General features: G+C 36.4%; 1 protein-coding gene across 15 annotated transcripts in view; it reads left to right on the top strand.

Moving 5' to 3' along the window:
- The window catches only part of FBXL13 (F-box and leucine rich repeat protein 13), a 309,023-nt gene that overhangs the window by 77,449 nt on the left and 210,612 nt on the right, over nucleotides 1–20,962 (top strand). For all 15 annotated transcript variants that reach the window (XR_013173955.1, XR_013174037.1, XM_077155879.1 and 12 more), the window contains one exon: nucleotides 3,359–3,526. Coding sequence is in view for 13 of the 15 variants with exons in the window: in XM_077155879.1 (XP_077011994.1) it covers nucleotides 3,359–3,526 (168 nt within the window). In the remaining 2 variants the exon portion in view is untranslated. The remainder of the gene's footprint in view (nucleotides 1–3,358; nucleotides 3,527–20,962) is intronic.

The raw sequence follows: 20,962 nt of genomic DNA, 5'->3' as shown, positions 1-20,962 counted from the left end.
TTTTATTCCTAAATTTGACTGGATGCTATTGTGAATGGAGTCATTTTCATAATTTAATTTTTGATTTGTTCATTGTTAGTATATAGAAATACAATTGATTTTTCATATTGATCTTGAGTCCTGTAAGCTTGCTAAACTCATTTATTAGTTATAGTTAATTTTCTGTTGTTGCTTATGCTTTGGGTGTAAAGTCTAAGAATCCATTGCCTAACACTAGGTCCTAAAGATGCTTCCCTATGTTTTCTTCTGGAGTTTGATAGTTCTAGCTCTTATATTTAGGTCTTTGATCCATTCTGTGTTGATTTATGTTTATGGTATTTTTTTTTCCAAATGATGACCCTGTTTTCCCAGCCCCATTTGTTGAAGACACCATTTGAGTGGCTTTGCCACCTTGCCAACATTTAGTTGACCTTAAATTTGAGTGTTAATTTCTGGGTTCTCAATTCTATTCTGTTGCCTTTATGCCAGTACCATGCTGATTTGATTCCTGTGGCTTTGTAATAAGTTTTAAGATTGGGAAGTGTGAGTCCTCCAACTTCATTCTTCTTTTTCATGATGGCTTTGACTATTTGGGGACCCTTATCCTTGCATATAAATTTTATGATTAGTTTTTCCATTTCAGCAAAGAAGATTATTGGAATTTTCTTGCCAGTTTACATATCGCTACTAATTTAATCCTTACAATAATGCTATGAGGTAGATTAGTATTTTTATTCCCATTTTACACATTGGGAAACTAAGCATCAGAGCCTTTCCCAAGTCTTTAAAAGTGAACTTTTTAACCCAGGCATCCTGGCTCCAGAGTATATGCTATTAGTCACTCTGTCATACTGCTTCTCTATTTCCATTGGCCTATCTATGCTACAGCTCCTAAGCAACCATGAAAACTGATTTTAAAGAATCTGTTTCAATTACTCTTGAAAATTGATTAAATGATCTTTAAACTTATATAGTTTTTTTCCAAGCCAAACTTTACCCAGCTTTATTAAAGATATTTTCATAAACAATCATGGTATTTCAGGCAGGACATAGCAGACAACCGTTAACAGTATACAAAACTTTCAAATTCCCTTCTTCACTAGATTACCAAATCAGAAAGCCACTATAAAACCCAACAAAGTCTTCATTCAGTACTCTGAACAGAGAAAGTTTAGATGACTGTTGATATTTCATAGTTAGCATGTTGTTTAACAAATTTTCACGAGCTGACCTTGACTTTTAGGAAATGAAATGAAAACAGTAAAATTATCAGTTTGAAGATCCACAATCTAAACCAGGACTCACTGCTCTTTTGAAGGATGTCATCTCAATGGTATTACTGAGAAGTCCAGATTGCCTGACATTCTGGCAACCAATTTTTTTAGGGTCAGGCCCAACAGGTCTCTGGGTTTAAGGTCTATGCTGAAGGCTGAGAGGGAGAAGAGGATATGAGGACACAAAAATGAATTTTAGTTTTTCTTTACCACAAAGCATTTGTGCCAAGGTGGCTAATGTGTGTCAATGTCAGAGAATCCCTTATCTTGGGAGTGAAGAGGCAGTCTCTCAAAACTAGAGGGGAAAGGTGTTTTCTCCTATGTCAATCCAGCTTTGGAAACTTTTATTAGTGACATTTTCCCCTCCCCCCAAACAATGAAGTGTTCTGTGTGCTAACAGCTCAGCTTTTGAAAATAGCAACACAAAATGGTGTATTTTTATTAAACTTGATAAAAATAGCATTTCAAGCTATACAGTCACCAGAAGTACACAATTATAAAAAAATACACACGCTTCACTTGGCATCTCCAGCACCTTCAACTTTCTGTGACTGGTATGTTTTGGCATCTCTATTTTCTGCTGGGACAGCTTTGCCAGCATCAGCTTACCCCTTTTTCCCTTTTTTTTTTTTTTTGCAGGAGCCTTTTAAGGTTTGGGTTCTGGCTTTAGAAGAGCAGGCTTAGCAGATAACCTTGCAGATCTTCTCTGTGGTTTGTCCTTTACTTTGGCTTTATACCCTTTAGCACCCCTGTGAGCTTTTCTCTGAGGTGTGGTGGTAATGGTAGTGGGATGTCAGCACTGTGTGTGGGGATGCAGTGGCGCATAGGGTTTGGTCAGTCCTGGGGTCATTCTTGCCTCCTCTTCTTAGCTGCTCCTGGACTTGTATAGCTGGAACTCCAAAGTTTCAAAAGTTAGAAAGATAATACAAATTCAAATGATAATCAGAAATCTATCCATTCATTCATTTCAAATGATATTTGAAAAGCTAGTTTTTTATTTAACAAACAATATTTATTGGACATTTGCTCTTTGCTAGAAACAGTGCTAGAGTCTATGGTAGTTACTAAGATGTATAAAGCAAAATTCCAGCTCTCTAGAAGCTTAAAATCTACTGGTGTTGAACTGGTGCTCTTATAGGCCATCCTATAGCCTCTGTCTTTTTTAACCTACATTTTCAATCTTGCCAGGAAAATAGTTACACTTAGGGTGCCTCTGTTTTAGTCTGACCTGCAGTACTTTCCATCTCTTTGTGCACTAAGCTAGTATTTAACCCTTTCCCCACATGCCTGATCATTGATTATCTAATGGTGAAATAGTTAACTGCAACACCCACCTGCCCCACTCTTACAATGAAGATTCTTTAGACAGTCAGTATTGTTCTCTAATTGTCCCCATATACTGAGCATACTATTTTAATATAGTAGTTGAATAGTTGATATATATTAACATATATAGTGTATCAGTATTATATAACAATTTTACCATGTATGTTTATTTATATATGTATGTATGCATCTTTTTGTTTATTTATATGTATGTATGCATCTTTTTGTTTATATATGTATGTATGCATCTTTCTAAGGATGCATGTATGTATCATCTATCTGCCAAAATTCTCTGTGTGTGTATGAGTAAATTACTTATTTATCCCTAGGGCTTTTTGTTGATAAAATAGTTTTCATAAATGAATTGAAAGTTAAAGTGGGGAGTTCTGTAATAATAAATCAGCAAATACCCTGATTCTTTCTTTCTGACTCTCCTTTGCGCTATGTTCATGCTAACTACCTCTCTTACAGGGTATTGTATTACTTCTGTCATTTCCAGAATCTTGAATCTGTGCATCTCAGTTTCTCTGTCTATAAGCAGAGACTGGACTAGATTTCCAAAGTGGCTGCCTTTGACAACGTCCTATGACAACCAGTGAAAATGATTTATAATGCTTTGGTGGTTCAGAGAATACTAAATATGCATATGGAAAGTGATAATTTATGTAATAATGATGATAAGAAGTAATGTTAGTGCTATCATTGTGTTCAGCACTGTTATAATACATATCATTTAATCCTTATAATTCCATGGAATTTGTAAATTATTGTCATTGCAGTTGTCAAAACATGAATTTCAATTGAAAATATGGAAAAATAAGTTAAAATTAAAAGTATCTGATGAAGAAAAGTCCATTTCGCCTCAACAGAGTTTATCTCATGTCTCTGTAATAGCTGACACTCATCCATGTGACATTTCACTGTTACCCCAAAGAGCAATATCACAGGTTAGTATGAATTCAACTATCTTAATTAGTTATTTTTTCAATGTTTGTTTAAGGAGTGGTTTTATAAATGTAAGAAGCCACATTTCTAAGAAATATTATTTTTGGTAACTAACTGGGATATCATTCATTTGGATAGCTATAGGATAAATATATCAATTAAAGATGGAGAAAGTCATAGAAAATAAGAATCATGTCATCAATCGAGGTATAAAAGATTTTGGATACTCTGATTCTTTTTTTTAATTAATTGATTAAAAATTTTTTTATTAATTTAAAATATATATATAACAAGAGACAGACACAAACATTCTTAAGATATGCTCATTCCGTTCTACATATATTATCAGTAATTCACAATATCATCACATAGTTGCATATTCATCTTCATGATCATTTCTTAGAACATTTGCATCAATTCAGACAAAGAAATAAAAAGACAACAGAAAAATAAAATGAAAACAGAGAAAAAATATATACATACCATACACCTTACCTCTCCCTTTCATTGATCACTAGCATTTCAAACTAAGTTTATTTTAACATTTGTTCCCCCTATTATTTAATTTTATTCCATATGTTCTAATTGTCTGTTGACAAGGTAGATTATCGGAGCATCAGACACAAGTTTTTCACAATCACACAGTCACATTGTGAAAGCTATATCATTATACAATCATCATCTAGAAACATGGCTACTGGAACACAGCTCTACATTTTCAGGCAATTCCCTCCAGTCTCTCCATTACATCTTGGATAACAAGGTGATATCTACTTAATGCGTAAGAGTAACCTCCAGGATAACCTCTTGACTCTGTTTGGGATCTCTTAGCCATTGACACTTTATTTTGTCTCATTTCACTCTTCTCCCTTTTGGTCGAGAAAGTTTTCTCAATCCCTTGATGCTGGGTCTCAGCTCATTCTAGGGTTTTTCTCAATTCCTTGATACTGAGTCTCAGCTCATTCTAGGATCTCTGTCCCATGTTGCCAGGAAGGTCCACACCCCTGGGAGTCATGTCCCATGTAGACAGGGGAGGGTGGTGAGTTTGCTTGTTGTGTTGGCTGGAGAGAGAAACCACATCTGAGCAACAAAAGAGGTTCTCTTGGGGGTGACTCTTAGGCCTAATTTTAAGTAGGCTTGACCTATCCTTTTGGGGTTAAATTTCATATGAACAAACCCCAAGACTAGGGACTCAGCCTATAGCATTGGTTGTCACACTGCTTGTGAGAATATCAAGAATTCAACTTGGGGAGGTTGAATTTTCCCCCGTTCTCACCATTCCCTGAAGGTGACTTTGCAAATGCTTTTCCACTCATTGATCAAATCACTCTGGGATTCATTCGGGCATCACTATGGACAAACCAAAAAAATCTCATGTCCTATCCAAGGTTCCATGTACTTATGTTGTTCAACCAGCTATCTACATAAGCTATATTAGGAGATGCACTAGTCAAAATATAAATTTTGTGCCAAATAAATTTTTTTTGCTTTAGTCTCACACATAAGTTGAAATTTTAAAATATTAATTACCATCTGTTTTCAGCACCCTGCAGTAATGACATTCCTTTGTTCTTCCTCATGTGAAAACATTTTTTAAATTTGTACATTTAGTCACTATCATTATACACTCTAGGCATTCCTAGATTATACCATCTCAATCTTTATCATCTATCTTTCTTTGTGATTTCATTTATGCCCCCAGCCCCCCTCCCTCTATCATTCTCACATTCAGTGTTAACATAAGTGTAATACAGTTAGGTAGTATTGTGCTGTCCATTTCTGAGTTTTTATATTCAGTCCTGTTGCACAATCTGTATCCCTTCAGCTTAATTACCCAATATCTTACCCTGTTTCTACCTCCTGATGATCTCTGTTACCAACAAAATATTCCAAGTTTATTCACTAATGTCAGTTCATATCAGTGAGACCATACAATATTTTTCCTTTTGTTTTTGGCTAATCTCACTCAGCATAATGTCCTTAAGGTCCATCCATGTTGTTACATACTTCATAACTTTATTCTGCCTCACAGCTGCATAATATTCTATCATATGTATATGCCACAGTTTGTTTAGCCACCCATCAGTTGATGGACATTTTGGCTGTTTCCATCTCTTGGTAATTGTAAATAATGCTGCTATAAACATTGGTGTGCAAATGTCCATTTGTGTCCTTGCCCTCATGTCCTTTGAGTAGAGACAGCATATAGATGGGTCCTGTTTTTAATCCATTTGCTAGTCTATGTCTTTTGATTGGGGAGTTTAATCCATTAACATTTAGTGTTATTACTGTATGGGTAGTACTTTCTTCCACCATTTTGCCTTTTGAATTTTTATGTCATGTCTAATTTTCCCTCTTTTTACCTTTATTCATAGTCTTCCTTTCTACACTCTTCTCCACACCTCTCTCTTCTGTCTTTTCACATCTGTAGCTAGTGCTCCCTTTAGTATTTCTTGCAGAGCTGGTCTCTTGGTCACAAATTCTCTCAGTGATTTTTTGCCTGAAAATGTTTTAATTTCTCCCTCATTTTTGAAGGACAATTTTGCTGGATATAGAATTCTTGGTTGGCAGTTTTTCTCTTTTAATAATTTAAATATATCATCCCACTGTCTTCTAGCCTCCATGGTTTCTGCTGAGAAATTTACACATAGTCTTATTGGGTTTCCCTTGCATGTGATGGATTGTTTGTCTCTTGCTGCTTTCAATGCTGTTTTCAAGATTCTCCCTTTCTCTTTGACCTCTGACATTCTGATTAGTAAATGTTTTGGAGTATGTCTATTTGAATCTATCCTCTTTGGGGTACGCTGCACTTCTTGGATCTGTAATTTTAAGTCTTTCATAAGAGTTGGGAAATTTTCAGTGATAATTTCCTCCATTAGTTTTTCTCCTCCTTTTCCTTTCTCTTCTCCTTCTGGGACACCTACAACATGTATATTCATGTGCTTCATATTGTCATTCGATTCCCTGAGTCCCTGCTCATATTTTTCCCTATATTTTCTTTTCCTCGTCCTTAAGATTTCAGATGTTCCACCCTCCAGTTCACTAATCCTATGTTCTGCCTCTCAAAATCTACCATTGTAGGTTTCCATTGTTTTTTTCATCTCTTCTACCATGACTTTCACTCCCATAAGTTCTGTGATTTTCTTTTTCAGACTTTTGATTTCTTCTTTTTGTTCATTCCTTGACTTCTTTATATCCTCCCTCAATTCATTGGTTTGGTTTTTGATGAGGTTTTCCATGTCTGTTCATATATTCTGAATTAATTGTTTCAGCTCCTGTATGTCGTTTGAATTGTTGGTTTGTTCCTTTGACTGGGCCATATCTTCGATTTTCCTGTGTGATTTGTTATTTTTTGCTGGCGTCTAGGCATTTAATTACCTTAATTGGTTTATTCTGGAGATTGTTTTCACTTCTATTACCTAGGGTTTTCTTGCTGGATGAATTTGTTGTCTATCTGTTCCTTGACATTCATTTCAGCTTTATCTGGGCCTCTAGCTTAAGTTTTGTTTATCAGAGGAGAATTTTTCAGTTCTTGTTTTCTTGTTTCTGGCCCTGCTTGTATGGTGCCTTTTCCTGCCCACCTTTAGGAGGGGCTACGTAGGTATTATAGACCCCAGCCGGATTTTCCCAGACCAAACTGGCATCCTGTCAGGAGGAAAGGGTCACCTGTGTCAGTTTTCCCTGAGGGTGAGACCCAGCAGGTTGAAAGACTTTCCTGTGAAGTCTCTGGGCTCTGTTTTTCTTATCCTGCCCTGTGTGTGGCACTTGTCTGCCTGTAGGTCCCACCAGCATAAGATGATGTGGTACTTTTTACTTTGGCAGACTCTCCCTGTTGGGGGTGTGGTGGAGACAGAGGAGAGGTTGTAGGCTGGTTTTAATGACTTCAAATTACCAAGCCCTAGTGTCTGAATTCCTTGAGGGAGGAATTGGGCTTCACCCCTCCCCTGGGGAAGACACAGGCTCCAGACAAGCCTTCAAACGAGCTTGTTTCTGCTTATGCCTGGGGCAGATGCAGCCTGAGAAGCCATGCCACTGTATCCAAATGCAGTCAAGCCTTTGTAGAAACACAGTCACAAAAACCTCTGTTTCCTTTTTTTTTTCTCTCTCTCTTTTTCTGTCAGCCCTGTCCCCTTGGTGCTGTGGCAAAAATGAGCAACCTCCACTTTGACCAGGTTCACCTGAGCTGGGGGCCTATTTTTAGTAGTCAGAATTTGTTAATTAATTCTACAATTGGCATTTGGTTGGGCTCAGCCCCTGCTGCTGGTAAAGTCTCTTTCCTTTCCCCTCTGTGAAGCAGCCTGTGGGGGAGGGGTGTCAGCCGCTGCAGCTTGGGGAACTCCTGGTTCTGGGGGGGCTCGCAGCCAGTCCAGCTGGTCCAGACTGGGGTACACTGTGTGTCCAGTCACTGACTTGGCCCCAGGAGCTGTTCTGTATTGTTTCTGGTTATTTAGTAGTTGTTCTGGAGGACGAACTAAAACGTGCACATTGCTAAGCCACCATCTTGGCCTGGAAGTCCGATACTCTGACTTTTAATTTCTAATGTTGAATCCCTAATTCTTAACCTTAACACTATGCCTCCACTCTGGAATGTGAATGGGGCTGGGTTGGTGGCACTTTACAGTTATTTATTCATATCATTTTCCTTCCTTAGCAAGGGAATTCATAAAACAAGAGTCATGTATCTATATCTTACAGCTCATTTAATTGAGTTTTGAAAAGAACCCATAATTCCAACCACAGCTATATTCTGCCCTTTTTTGATAGATAAGTAATTTCTACTTTTTTGTGAGACTACCTGATAAATGGCTGAACAGTCATAAATATCATCTTATTCTGGTTGATGACAACTTTGCATTGTAAGATTTCATGTTTTGAATACACTCTTCTAAATGTAGAGAATTGAGCTCAAGTTATTATTGAGTACTTGAGATTTAATTATGACATTTATTTTTCTTGTACTATATGTATAGCGTGGACTTAAGATAGGCATATGTTTGCCAATTATTTCTTCCTTATAAATTACCTGCTTATGTCTTGTCTATTGTTTAAACTGGAATTCCTATAGTTTTCTTATTGGTTTGTGATAGCTTTTTATGTATTGCCAATAGTAACTTTTTGTCTGGAATATGTTTGAAGTTGCTTTTTTTCCTTCCGCACTTGATATTTGGTTTTAATTTTGCCTGTGGAGTCTTTTAATGACAAAAATTTTAAAGCTTTATGTAATCAAAACCACCATTCAGTCCTAATTATTTATTTTTGTGTCATATTAATGTCACTTATCATTCTTAGTTGTTTTTCTAAGCCATTTCACACTTCTTCCTCCATTTACAGTGCTGTTTATTTGAATTCCTATACCTTTGACAGCCAACGATCTTTTTGTTTATCAATGGTTACTCTAGGGTTTACAAATATGTATTTTAACTTATCACAGATTATTTTTAAATAATTTCATACCACTTCAGATATAACATAAGAACCTAAAAAGAGCATATTTGAATGTCCCCCCTTCTGATCTTTGTGCCATTATTGTCATGCATTTTATTTCTACCTATTTGTAAACCTCACAATATAATTTATTACTTTTACTTTAAGTGGTCAGTTGTCTTTTATACAGCATACGCTTTTTATTTTTAATAATCTCAAGCTTACACAAAAGTTGCAAGTACAGTACAAAGAAATTTTACTTGAATAATTCAGAGCAAATTGCTCCCATGATATCCTATCACTCCTGAATATTATTGGTGTATCTCCAATAAATAAGGGCATTCTTTTACAGTCAACTGTCAAACTCCTCAGACCCAATTCAGGTTTCTCCATATGCTCCTTATATCACACATTGCAATTAGCTGTCTATTTCCATAGTCCTTTTACTTCAGTTCGGAATAGTTCCTTAGTCTTTCTTTGATTTTCATGACCTTGACATGAAGATTAGGCCAGTTTTTTTTTTTTTTTTTGTAGAATATCCCTCAATCCAAAGTGGGGGTTATCTGATATTTTCTCATATTGAGCTTAAATTTATGCATTTTGATAGGAATACCACAGAAGTGATGTTTTGCTCTTATTGCCATACTATCATTTACGCAGGACTTGGATTTACCAATTACTGGTGAAACCTAGTGTCTGCCAGCTTTTCCACTATTAAATTACTCTTTTCCCCTTTGTAGTTGGTATGTATTTTGTGGATAGGTACTTTAAAATTGTGTATATATCCCATTACTCATCAAACTTTCATTTTTTTCTATTTATTTATTTCTGTAAGTATGGACTCATAACTTCCTATTTCATTCAATGGGTTATAATCCATTACTATCATTGTTTATTTTGATGCTCAAACTGTCCCAGATTTGGACAGTGGGAATCCTTGCAAATTGGCTTCTGTGTCCTTTGACCTGTTACCATCATTTTTAGAGCACTTTCTTACTTTTTAACCCACTGATATTCCGGGCTCATTTTATACTTTCCCTACTCCATCCTGGAATAAACCATTTCTCCAAGGTTCCCTGGTCCTTTTTAGTAGAGAATTATACTACCTGTGTTCATTGCTCTCGGAGTCCCACTTCTCCCATACCTTCCTAGTGGGCAGGTCCAGAGCTTATGAGTAGATATGTACACACACACACACATTTATTTCTTGATTGACTCCACCTCTATATACTGAAAACTGCAATTTCACACTGATACTCCAGTTCCAAGTTAAACCACAGGTTTTTTCTAGTTTTATCCCTTTACATATTTACAACTTCCTTCTCCAACAGTCAGAATTCTAGTTCTCATTATTCTTAATATTTATTTGAGCTGTCCTCTTGTGAATAAACAATCACATTTACTATTCCTATCCCCTCCCTGTGTAGATACCTTCCTCATCCTGCTCAGGATTTAAGGTCCCTTGCTAGGTTACCTTCTTATGCAGATGCCCTCCTCACACAGCTTGGACTCTGTTATCCCATGCCAATTGTGTTTGCCCCTGTGTGGATGTCTTCTTAACCCTTCTTGGGCTACAACCCCTTGCACTGAATGCCCTCCTACATGGATGCCATTCTTACCCTACTCAGGCTCTGATACCTCATGCATGGCCTACGTCTCTTCGGTGATACCCTTCTCATATTAAGCTAAGTGTCTGTCACCCCATGTCACCAAATATCGCACACAGACACCATCCACACACCACTCGGCCCACTGATTCCTCATACAGAGCTACTTTTTCTTGGTTCACCCTTCTTGTCCTGCTTGGGCACTGACATCCAACACTGGCTGTCCCTTCTTGAGAATACCATCTTCATCCCTATCAGACTCTGACACTGAGAAATAGGATAACCTCCACATAAATGTCTTTCGTACCCTGCTTAAGTTCTTATTCTCTGTGCAGGGCTGTTCTCCTAGGCAGATGTCTTCTTCACATGCTTTGGGTTCCAATAATCTACAAATGAGCTGTGCTTCATTAGTTTTCCTTCTTTTTCTCACTTAGTCTTTGATGACCCATTTTTTCTTAGGGACATCCTCCTCACCCCCAACAACCTATGCCAGGCTTCCCCTTCACGTACACCCTCCTTTTCATACTCTTGTTTTGACAGCCTGTTCCCGGCCACTACTGCTTGTCCCTTTACTACTCACCCAGGCATGGATGCCTACCTTCTTGATCCAGATGTATTAGTTTCCTGGCTTCTCCACATAGATGATTTAGAGAGGGCATAAAAACAGTTAAGTCCGTGGTGTCTGAAACTGACTGATAGCTGCAAACTCCTCAATGTGCTTCAAAGCAGCTATTTTAAGCACAATATTCTGGGTCTAGTAGTTCTTGAATGTGTTAGCTAGTACTGCCTTCACCTATTTTAAGCACAATATTCTGGGTCTAGTAGTTCTTGAATGTGTTAGCTAGTACTGCCTTCACCTAACAGCAAGAAAACATGACTAATGGTGGGGCTTAAAGAAATAAGAACTTTTTATTTCATATAATTCCAAAGGAAAGGAAGGTAATCCAGGACTGGTGTTCCACAATACCAAAGAAAACTGAGTCTTTATATGATTTCACTCCACAATCCTTAGCATCTTCTTACTTGTTGCATTATGGGTGCAAAATGGCTACTCTACCACCAGTCTCATTTCATGGAACAGACCAGAAGAGGGAATATTACTGTGATAGAAGGCAAAGGGTTGTTTATCTCTATTAGGAAAACCAAAGCTTCTTCAAAACCCTATATTCATACTTCCATTGATGTGTTTTAGGCTAGAACTTTTCACAAGGACATGCCTGACTGCAAGTTTGCTAGGGAGGAGGGGGAATTTGGGTGGGGTTGGGTACATTGATCAGCAGTGTCTGCTTCATTGAATGTGGACTTGAATCAATCAGAACTTAAAAAGATATTCCTCCTTTCCAGAAAAGATGCTGTGTTGGTTTCAGTAAAAAAAAACAAAACAACCACAAACAGATGGGAATCAAGCAAGCATTTAATCAGTCAGTACATCATCAATACACAGGAACTTTGATTTAATGCTGTCCCTTTTCCAGTTCATGGTGGTGAACAATCCAGAGGTAACAAAAATACCAAGTGAGAAGAACCACAGTAACCCAGAGTCAGCAAACCACATCATAATGTGATTCAGGGTCTAATAAAGACTTGTACATGGAAACTTCAGCAGTTTCGAAGAGCTATGGACATGCAAGTTTTCTCCTAAGAAATCTTTTAGTTTAATAATCAGTGATTAAAAGTCTAGGCTCAGGATTCATGGAGATCTGGGTTCAAATACTGCCTCAGTCATTTACTAGCAATATAATCTCAGGCAGTTTCAGACCTCTTGGCTCTCGATCTTAACAACTTCCTCACACCCATCGTTCCAACCCAAACTTAAAATAACAGAGAAAATTTTATGATGCATTAATTGAAGATTTAGATTCATTTTGGAAAATCCCATTTTAGAATTGGAGAAACATGGAATTACTGAGGGAGTTGCTCAGGACACTAAAAATCATTGCCAGTTTTTGCATTTTCAACATTACTTTCTGTTATCATGCCATGGTTATGACCAGGCTTCCTGTCCCCTTCCTCTTCCCTCCACCCCATCCCTAACCCCTTAAAAACCCATGTGGAATGAAATAGAGTCCTTTTGGGCTCAGATTTGTAGAGAGCTCAAACCATAGCATCACCAAACTGAAAGAGACTTAGAGACCTTAGAAAGTTTTGTGCTAAGCGCTAATCTTTTACAGGAGGGACAGTTGAAGATCTGAGAAATTAAGTGACATCTTCAAAGTCAGATAACTACAAAATTGAGACCTGACCCTGGTTTTCCTAACACCTTGGCTAAAATTCTTGCCACTATATCATTTTGCTTTCTCCTCTTAAAGGATTTTAAATAAATGGAGTATATATATATATATATATATATATATGAATGATTTCCTCCTAGACAAAAGGCAATGATTAAAATCTTATGTATCTGTTTGTTTAGTTGTGCTAAAGGGTAACCCTTACTCTTTCTAAAATTATTGAATCTTGATATAACACTAAAGTATAATATTGTTTGTAAAGATATCTTCAAATGAGATACCTTTCTCAATCAAATCAATTATGTGAAGAATGTCTGCTAAAAATGTATGTGATACGAGAGTAGATTTATATGAAAGTATGAACCTGGATGTTAATTTTTCTAACATTATTGACTTTAACTGTTGAATTTAATAAGCTTACTAATGTGATAAATTTGCAAAGTTACTTTTTAAAGTTGTGATTTTAAAATGGAATTTAATTTAGCTTCTCTGGTCAACTAATTTTGAGGGACTTGTGAAAAAAGGTGTAAAACCTAAAAATGTAACATGAGTTGAGTCTAAACTTTATTTTAAGCATTTAAAAGTATCAGTTTCTAAAATAAAATGAGATTTATACATTTAGATTGCCTAATGTTTTGAAAGAATAATGGAAAACAGCAATCTGGAATGGGTTATAACTTGAACTTACTTGGAAAACACATATAAACTATATACTTGCTTTTTAGACTCAGTTACATCAACTCATGAAAACAAGTCAGGTTTTGTTTTACAACGATTTCTTTAGTTAGCAGATGGTAGGGCTCAGATACTATCAAACTGCAAGCCAACCTCTGTGCTAGTGGGAGAGTTGGCAACAAACCATTTTCTACTTTTTATCCTGTGTAGTTTGGCAAGCAATACAGAGAAAAGCCTTGTTTTGATGAATTTGGAAACTCCAAATATTATAATTAAATAATGCAATTATCTTAAAATGTAAAACTGCTTGATTAGTTTAAAAACATAAGTGGTGCCTTGGAATTGTCCTTCATTTTAAATGACTATGAATTTTGTTTGTTTAAAAACGATATATAACATGTGTACATTCACAAACTATTATAAAATTATCTTCAAATTTTATAATGCTGCTGACTCATCTTTTCACTTGGAAATAATTAAAAGCAACAACAACCTGGATAGCTATTAAAGCTAACACCATTGCTGCAGGCGAAGAACCAGATGATTCAGGCTGGTTTGATTAAATTAGTTGGAATTTTACAGCAAAAGGTTCTTGTCAATGTCTGTTCACATCCATGTTTTGATAACCTCAGGGGTCAGTCTGACCTCAATTCACCAAGGCAGAGAGTGGTTCCAGGTTTTGTAGCTATGTGTTGTTTGAACTTCAGATAAGGAAAGATTCCAGAATTACATTGCTCTATCAAGGAACTATGTGTGTGTTGGCTTTTTTGTGTGGTGTGGGTGAATAAACAGAAGAAACAAAATGTCCATAAATTGCTTTATTTTTGTAGAAGATTGCTCTGCCCATAGCCCTCACTGAATCACTTTCCTCACTTCAGCTGTAATATAGTAATTCTATCTGAGTTAAATAGATTATAAGTGATTTTGGTATACAATCCTTATGACCTTTTAATGAAGAAGCTACATTAATTTTAGCAGAAACTACCATTGCAAAATGCCACCAAAAATAAAAGGATGATATACATCACAGAAAAGATCTGCCTGCATAGAAATTTAGAGGATGTGCTCTGAAGTCTGGGTGGCCAATAGTGTCACTAGATGTGTGACCTTGGCCAGCTTGCTTAGTCCTTTTGCTTCTAAGTTGATTCATTTGTAAAATCTCTTGTATTCACTAGTTGTAAGAATTAATACTAATGAAGTGCTTAGAGCAATGCACAGTACATGGTAAATTCTCAACAGAAGTTACTATTTATTATGGAGTTACCATGATAGATTTAGAAGTCCAAAATATGCCTGCTGTCAATGAATCAACAGATACCAAGCACCACTGTGTGTGTAGGCTATGAGCAGACATAGCTCTGTCCTTGGACAGCTAACTGGCCAGGTTGGAGCAGTGAGCTACGCATATCACAAAAGATAACTAGCAACACAAAGCAGCAAACATTTCCAAATATATGGGAAAGAAAATAAATGCTTTATCAGTTCAGAGGAAGAACAGTTTGCCTCTGAATTCAGGTGGTAAGTTAAACCTTTGCAACAGAGAAGGGGCATGAATTGGTATGAAGGTGTCTTGAGGCACTTGGTGTGATGGTAAAGCTAGTGTGATGGAAAAGTTGGTTCTAAACTCAGCTCTGCAGCTTTGTCAGCTGACTGACCTCCCACAAGGCATCTTTGACATAAGTTTAAAGAATTTGAAGGACCTAGCAAATAGTATGTCTACTTATGTACAATCAACCTTTGTTATTTGTGGTAGCTATGCTCTGTAAAGTTATCAAGAACACTGAATTAGTGAATGACTCCTAGGGGAAATACAGGGTTAGGTTCTTATAAGCCTCTGGTCACATTTTCATCAACCAATCATGCATAATCTTGTTTTATGTCTGTTTCCATTTAAAGAAAACTTATTTAATATATGTTGTTGAATCATGGGCACTGAACTCCCTATAACGCATGCCTAAATGATCTTTATCTAACACAAGTGTGTCTGTAAGGCACATCACAGATTTCTTGAGATTAAGATCACCGGACAGCACTTTAGCACTATGCTTGATGGTCATTTTTTTTTTTTTTTTTTTATTAACGGAAAGAAAGAAAAAAAAAAGAAATTAACACAACATTTAGAAATCATACCATTCTACATATGCACTCAGTAATTCTTAACATAATCACATAGATGCATGATCATTGTTTCTTAGTACATTTGCATCGGTTTAGAGGAACTAGCAACACAACAGAAAAAGATATAAAATGTTAATATAAAGAAAAGAAATAAAAGTAGTAATAAAAGTAAAAAACAACAACAACAAACAAACCAACAAGCAAACAAAAACAAAAAAAAACCCTATAGCTCAGATGCAGCTTCATTCAGTATTTTAACATGATTACTTTACAATTAGGTATTATTGTGCTGTCCATTTTTGAGTTTTTGTATCTAGTCCTGTTGCACAGTCTGTATCCCTTCAGCTTCAATTACCCATTGTCTTACCCTGTTTCTAATTCCTGCTGAACTCTGTTACCAATAACATATTTCAAGTTTATTCTCGAATGTCCGTTCACATCAGTGGGACCATACAGTATTTGTCCTTTAGTTTTTGGCTGGATTCACTCAGCATAATATTCTCTAGGTCCATCCATGTTATTACATGGTTCATAAGTTTATCTTGTCTTAAAGCTGCATAATATTCCATCGTATGTATATACCACAGTTTGTTTAGCCACTCTTCTGTTGATGGAGATTTTGGCTGTTTCCATCTCTTTGCAATTGTAAATAACGCTGCTATAAACATTGGTGTGCAAATGTCCGTTTGTGTCTTTGCCCTTAAGTCCTTTGAGTAGATACCTAGCAATGGTATTGCTGGGTCGTATGGCAATTCTATATTCAGCTTTTTGAGGAACCGCCAAACTGCCTTCCACAGTGGTTGCACCCTTTGACATTCCCACCAACAGTGGATAAGTGTGCCTCTTTCTCCGCATCCTCTCCAGCACTTGTCATTTTCTGTTTTGTTGATAATGGCCATTCTGGTGGGTGTGAGATGATATCTCATTGTGGTTTTGATTTGCATTTCTCTAATGGCCAGGGACATTGAGCATCTCTTCATGTGCCTCTTGGCCATCCGTATTTCTTCTTCTGGTAGGTGTCTGCTTAAGTCTTTTTCCCATTTTGTAATTGGGTTGGCTGTCTTTTTGTTGTTGAGTTGAACAATCTCTTTATAAATTCTGGATACTAGACCTTTATCTGATATGTCGTTTCCAAATATTGTCTCCCATTGTGTAGGCTGTCTTTCTACTTTCTTGATGAAGTTCTTTGATGCACAAAAGTGTTTAATTTTGAGGAGCTCCCATTTATTTACTTCCTTCTTCAGTGTTCTTGCTTTAGGTTTAAGGTCCATAAAACCACCTCCAGTTGTAAGATCCATAAGATATCTCCCAACATTTTCCTCTAACTGTTTTGTGGTCTTAGACCTAATGTTTAGATCTTTGATCCATTTTGAGTTAACTTTTGTATAGGGTGTGAGAGATGGGTCTTCTTTCATTCTTTTGCATATGGATATCCAGTTCTCTAGGCACCATTTATTGAAGAGACTGTTCTGTCCCAGGTGAGTTGGCTTGACTGCCTTATCAAAGATCAAATGTCCATAGATGAGAGGGTCTATATCTGAGCACTCTATTCGATTCCATTGGTCGATATATCTATCTTTATGCCAATACCATGCTGTTTTGACCACTGTGGCTTCATAATATGCCTTAAAGTCAGGCAGCGCGAGACCTCCAGCTTCGTTTTTTTTTCCTCAAGATGTTTTTAGCAATTCGGGGCACCCTGCCCTTCCAGATAAATTTGCTTATTGGTTTTGCTATTTCTGAAAAATAAGTTGTTGGGATTTTGATTGGTATTGCATTGAATCTGTAAATCAATTTAGGTAGGATTGACATCTTAACTATATTTAGTCTTCCAATCCATGAACACGGTATGCCCTTCCATCTATTTAGGTCTTCTGTGATTTCTTTTAACAGTTTTTTGTAGTTTTCTTTATATAGGTTTTTTGTCTCTTTGGTTAAATTTATTCCTAGGTATTTTATTCTTTTAGTTGCGATTGTAAATGGGATTCGTTTCTTGATTTCCGCCTCAGCTTGTTCATTACTAGTGTATAGAAAAGCTACAGATTTTTGAATGTTGATCTTGTAGCCTGCTACTTTGCTGTACTCATTTATTAGCTCTAATAATTTTGTTGTGGATTTTTCTGGGTTTTCTACATATAGTATCATATCGTCTGCAAACAGTGATAGTTTTACTTCTTCCTTTCCAATTTTGATGCCTTGTATTTCTTTTTCTTGCCTAATTGCTCTGGCTAGAACTTCCAACACAATGTTGAATAATAGTGGTGATAGTGGACATCCTTGTCTTGTTCCTGATCTTAGGGGGAAAGTTTTCAATTTTTCCCCATTGAGGATGATATTAGCTGTGGGTTTTTCATATATTCCCTCTATCATTTTAAGGAAGTTCCCTTGTATTCCTATCTTTTGAAGTGTTTTCAGCAGGAAAGGATGTTGAATCTTGTCAAATGCCTTCTCTGCATCAATTGAGATGATCATGTGATTTTTCTGCTTTGATTTGTTGATATGGTGTATTACATTAATTGATTTTCTTATGTTGAACCATCCTTGCATACCTGGGATGAATCCTACTTGGTCATGATGTATAATTCTTTTAATGTGTTGTTGGATATGATTTGCTAGAATTTTATTGAGAATTTTTGCATCTGTATTCATTAGAGAGATTGGTCTGTAGTTTTCTTTTTTTGTAATATCTTTGCCTGGTTTTGGTATGAGGGTGATGTTGGCTTCATAGAATGAATTAGGTAGTTTTCCCTCCACTTCGATTATGTTGAACAGTTTGAGGAGAGTAGGTACTAATTCTTTCTGGAATGTTTGATAGAATTCACATGTGAAGCCGTCTGGTCCTGGACTTTTCTTTTTAGGGAGCTTTTGAATAACTAATTCAATCTCTTTACTTGTGATTGGTTTGTTGAGGTCGTCTATTTCTTCTTGAGTCAAAGTTGGTTGTTCATGTCTTTCCAGGAACCTGTCCATTTCTTCTAAATTGTTGTATTTATTAGCGTAAAGTTGTTCATAGTATCCTGTTATTACCTCCTTTATTTCTGTGAGGTCAGTAGTTATGTCTCCTCTTTCATTTCTAATCTTATTTATTTGCATCCTCTCTCTTCTTCTTTTTGTCAATCTTGATAGGGGCCCATCAATCTTATTGATTTTCTCATAGAACCAACTTCTGGTCTTATTGATTTTCTCTATTGTTTTCATGTTTTCAATTTCATTTATTTCTGCTCTGATCTTTGTTATTTCTTTCCTTTTGCTTGTTTTGGGATTAGTTTGCTGTTCTTTCTCCAGTTCTTCCAAGTGGACAGTTAATTCCTGCATTTTTGCCTTTTCTTCTTTTCTGATAAAGGCATTTAGGGCAATAAATTTCCCTCTTAGCACTGCCTTTGCTGCGTCCCATAAGTTTTGATATGTTGTGTCTTCATTTTCATTTGCCTCTAGGTATTTACTAATTTCTCTTGCAATTTCTTCTTTGACCCACTTGTTGTTTAAGAGTGTGTTGTTGAGCCTCCATGTATTTATGAATTTTCTGGCACTCTGCCTATTATTGATTTCCAACTTCATTCCTTTATGATCCGAGAAAGTGTTGTGTATGATTTCAATATTTTTAAATTTGTTAAGACTTGCTTTGTGACCCAGCATATGGTCTATCTTTGAGAATGATCCATGAGCACTTGAAAAAAAGGTGTATCCTGCTGTTGTGGGATGTAATGTCCTGTAAATGTCTGTTAAGTCAAGCTCATTTATAGTAATATTCAGGTTCTCTATTTCTTTATTGATCCTCTGTGTAGATGTTCTGTCCATTGATGAGAGTGGTGAATTGAAGTCTCCAACTATTATGGTATATGTGTCTATTTCCCTTTTCAGTGTTTGCAGTGTATTCCTCACGTATTTTGGGGCATTCTGGTTCGGTGCGTAAATATTTATGATTGTTATGTCTTCTTGCTTAATTGTTCCTTTTAATAGTATATAGTGTCCTTCTTTGTCTCTTTTAACTGTTTTACATTTGAAGTCTAACTTGTTGGATATTAGTATAGCCACTCCTGCTCTTTTCTGGTTGTTATTTGCATGAAATATCTTTTCCCAACCTTTCACTTTCAACCTATATTTATCTTTGGGTCTAAGATGTGTTTCCTGTAGACAGCATATAGAAGGATCCTGTTTTTTAATCCATTCTGCCAGTCTATGTCTTTTAATTGGGGAATTCAGTCCATTGACATTTAGAGTTATTACTGTTTGGATAATATTTTCCTCTACCATTTTGCCTTTTGTATTATATATATCATATCTGACTTTCCTTCTTTCTACACTTTTCTCCATGTCTCTCTCTTCTGTCTTTTTGTATCTGACTCTAGTGCTTCCTTTAGTATTTCTTGCAGAGCTGGTCTCTTGGTCACAAATTCTCTTAGTGACTTTTTGTCTGAGAATGTTTTAATTTCTCCCTCATTTTTGAAGGACAATTTTGCTGGATATAGGAGTCTTGGCTGGCAGTTTTTCTCTTTTAGTAACTTAAATATATCATCCCACTGTCTTCTAGCTTCCATGGTTTCTGCTGAGAAATCTACACATAGTCTTATTGGGTTTCCCTTGTATGTGACGGATTGTTTTTCTCTCGCTGCTTTCAAGATCCTCTCTTTCTCTTTGACCTCTGACATTCTAACTAGTAAGTGTCTTGGGGAACGCCTATTTGTGTCTAATCTCTTTGGGGTGCACTGCACTTCTTGGATCTGTAATTTTAGGTCTTTCATAAGAGTTGGGAAATTTTCAGTGATAATTTCTTCCATTAGTTTTTCTCCTCCTTTTCCCTTCTCTTCTCCTTCTGGGATACCCACTACATGTATATTTGTACGGTTCACATTGTCCTTGAGTTCCCTGATACCTTGTTCAAATTTTTCCATTCTTTTCCGGATAGTTTCTGTTTCTTTTTGGAATTCAGATGTTTCATCCTCCAAATCACTAATTCTATCTTCTGTTTCTTTAAATCTGTCGTTGTAGGTATCCATTGTTTTTTCCATCTTTTCTACTTTATCTTTCACTTCCATAAGTTCTGTGATTTGTTTTTTCAGTTTTTCTATTTCTTCTTTATGTTCAGCCCATGTCTTCTTCATGTCCTCCCTCAATTTATCGATTTCGTTTTTGAAGAGGTTTTCCATTTCTGTTCGTATATTCAGCATTAGTTGTTTCAGCTCCTGTATCTCATTTGAACTATTGGTTTCTTCGTTTGACTGGGCCATATGTTCAATTTTCTGAGCGTGATCCGTTATCTTCTGCTGGCGTCTGGGCATTTAGTCAGATTTCCCTGGGTGTTCGACCCCTCAGGTTGAAAGATTTTTCTGTGCAATCTCTGGGTTCTGTTTTTCTTATCCTGCCCAGTAGGTGGCGCTCGTGG

Source organism: Tamandua tetradactyla, chromosome 1, assembly GCF_023851605.1.
Source record: "Tamandua tetradactyla isolate mTamTet1 chromosome 1, mTamTet1.pri, whole genome shotgun sequence".
NCBI lineage: Eukaryota > Metazoa > Chordata > Mammalia > Pilosa > Myrmecophagidae > Tamandua > Tamandua tetradactyla.
Note: the sequence above shows the minus strand (reverse complement) of the source record. Positions and strands in the feature narration are given on the sequence as shown.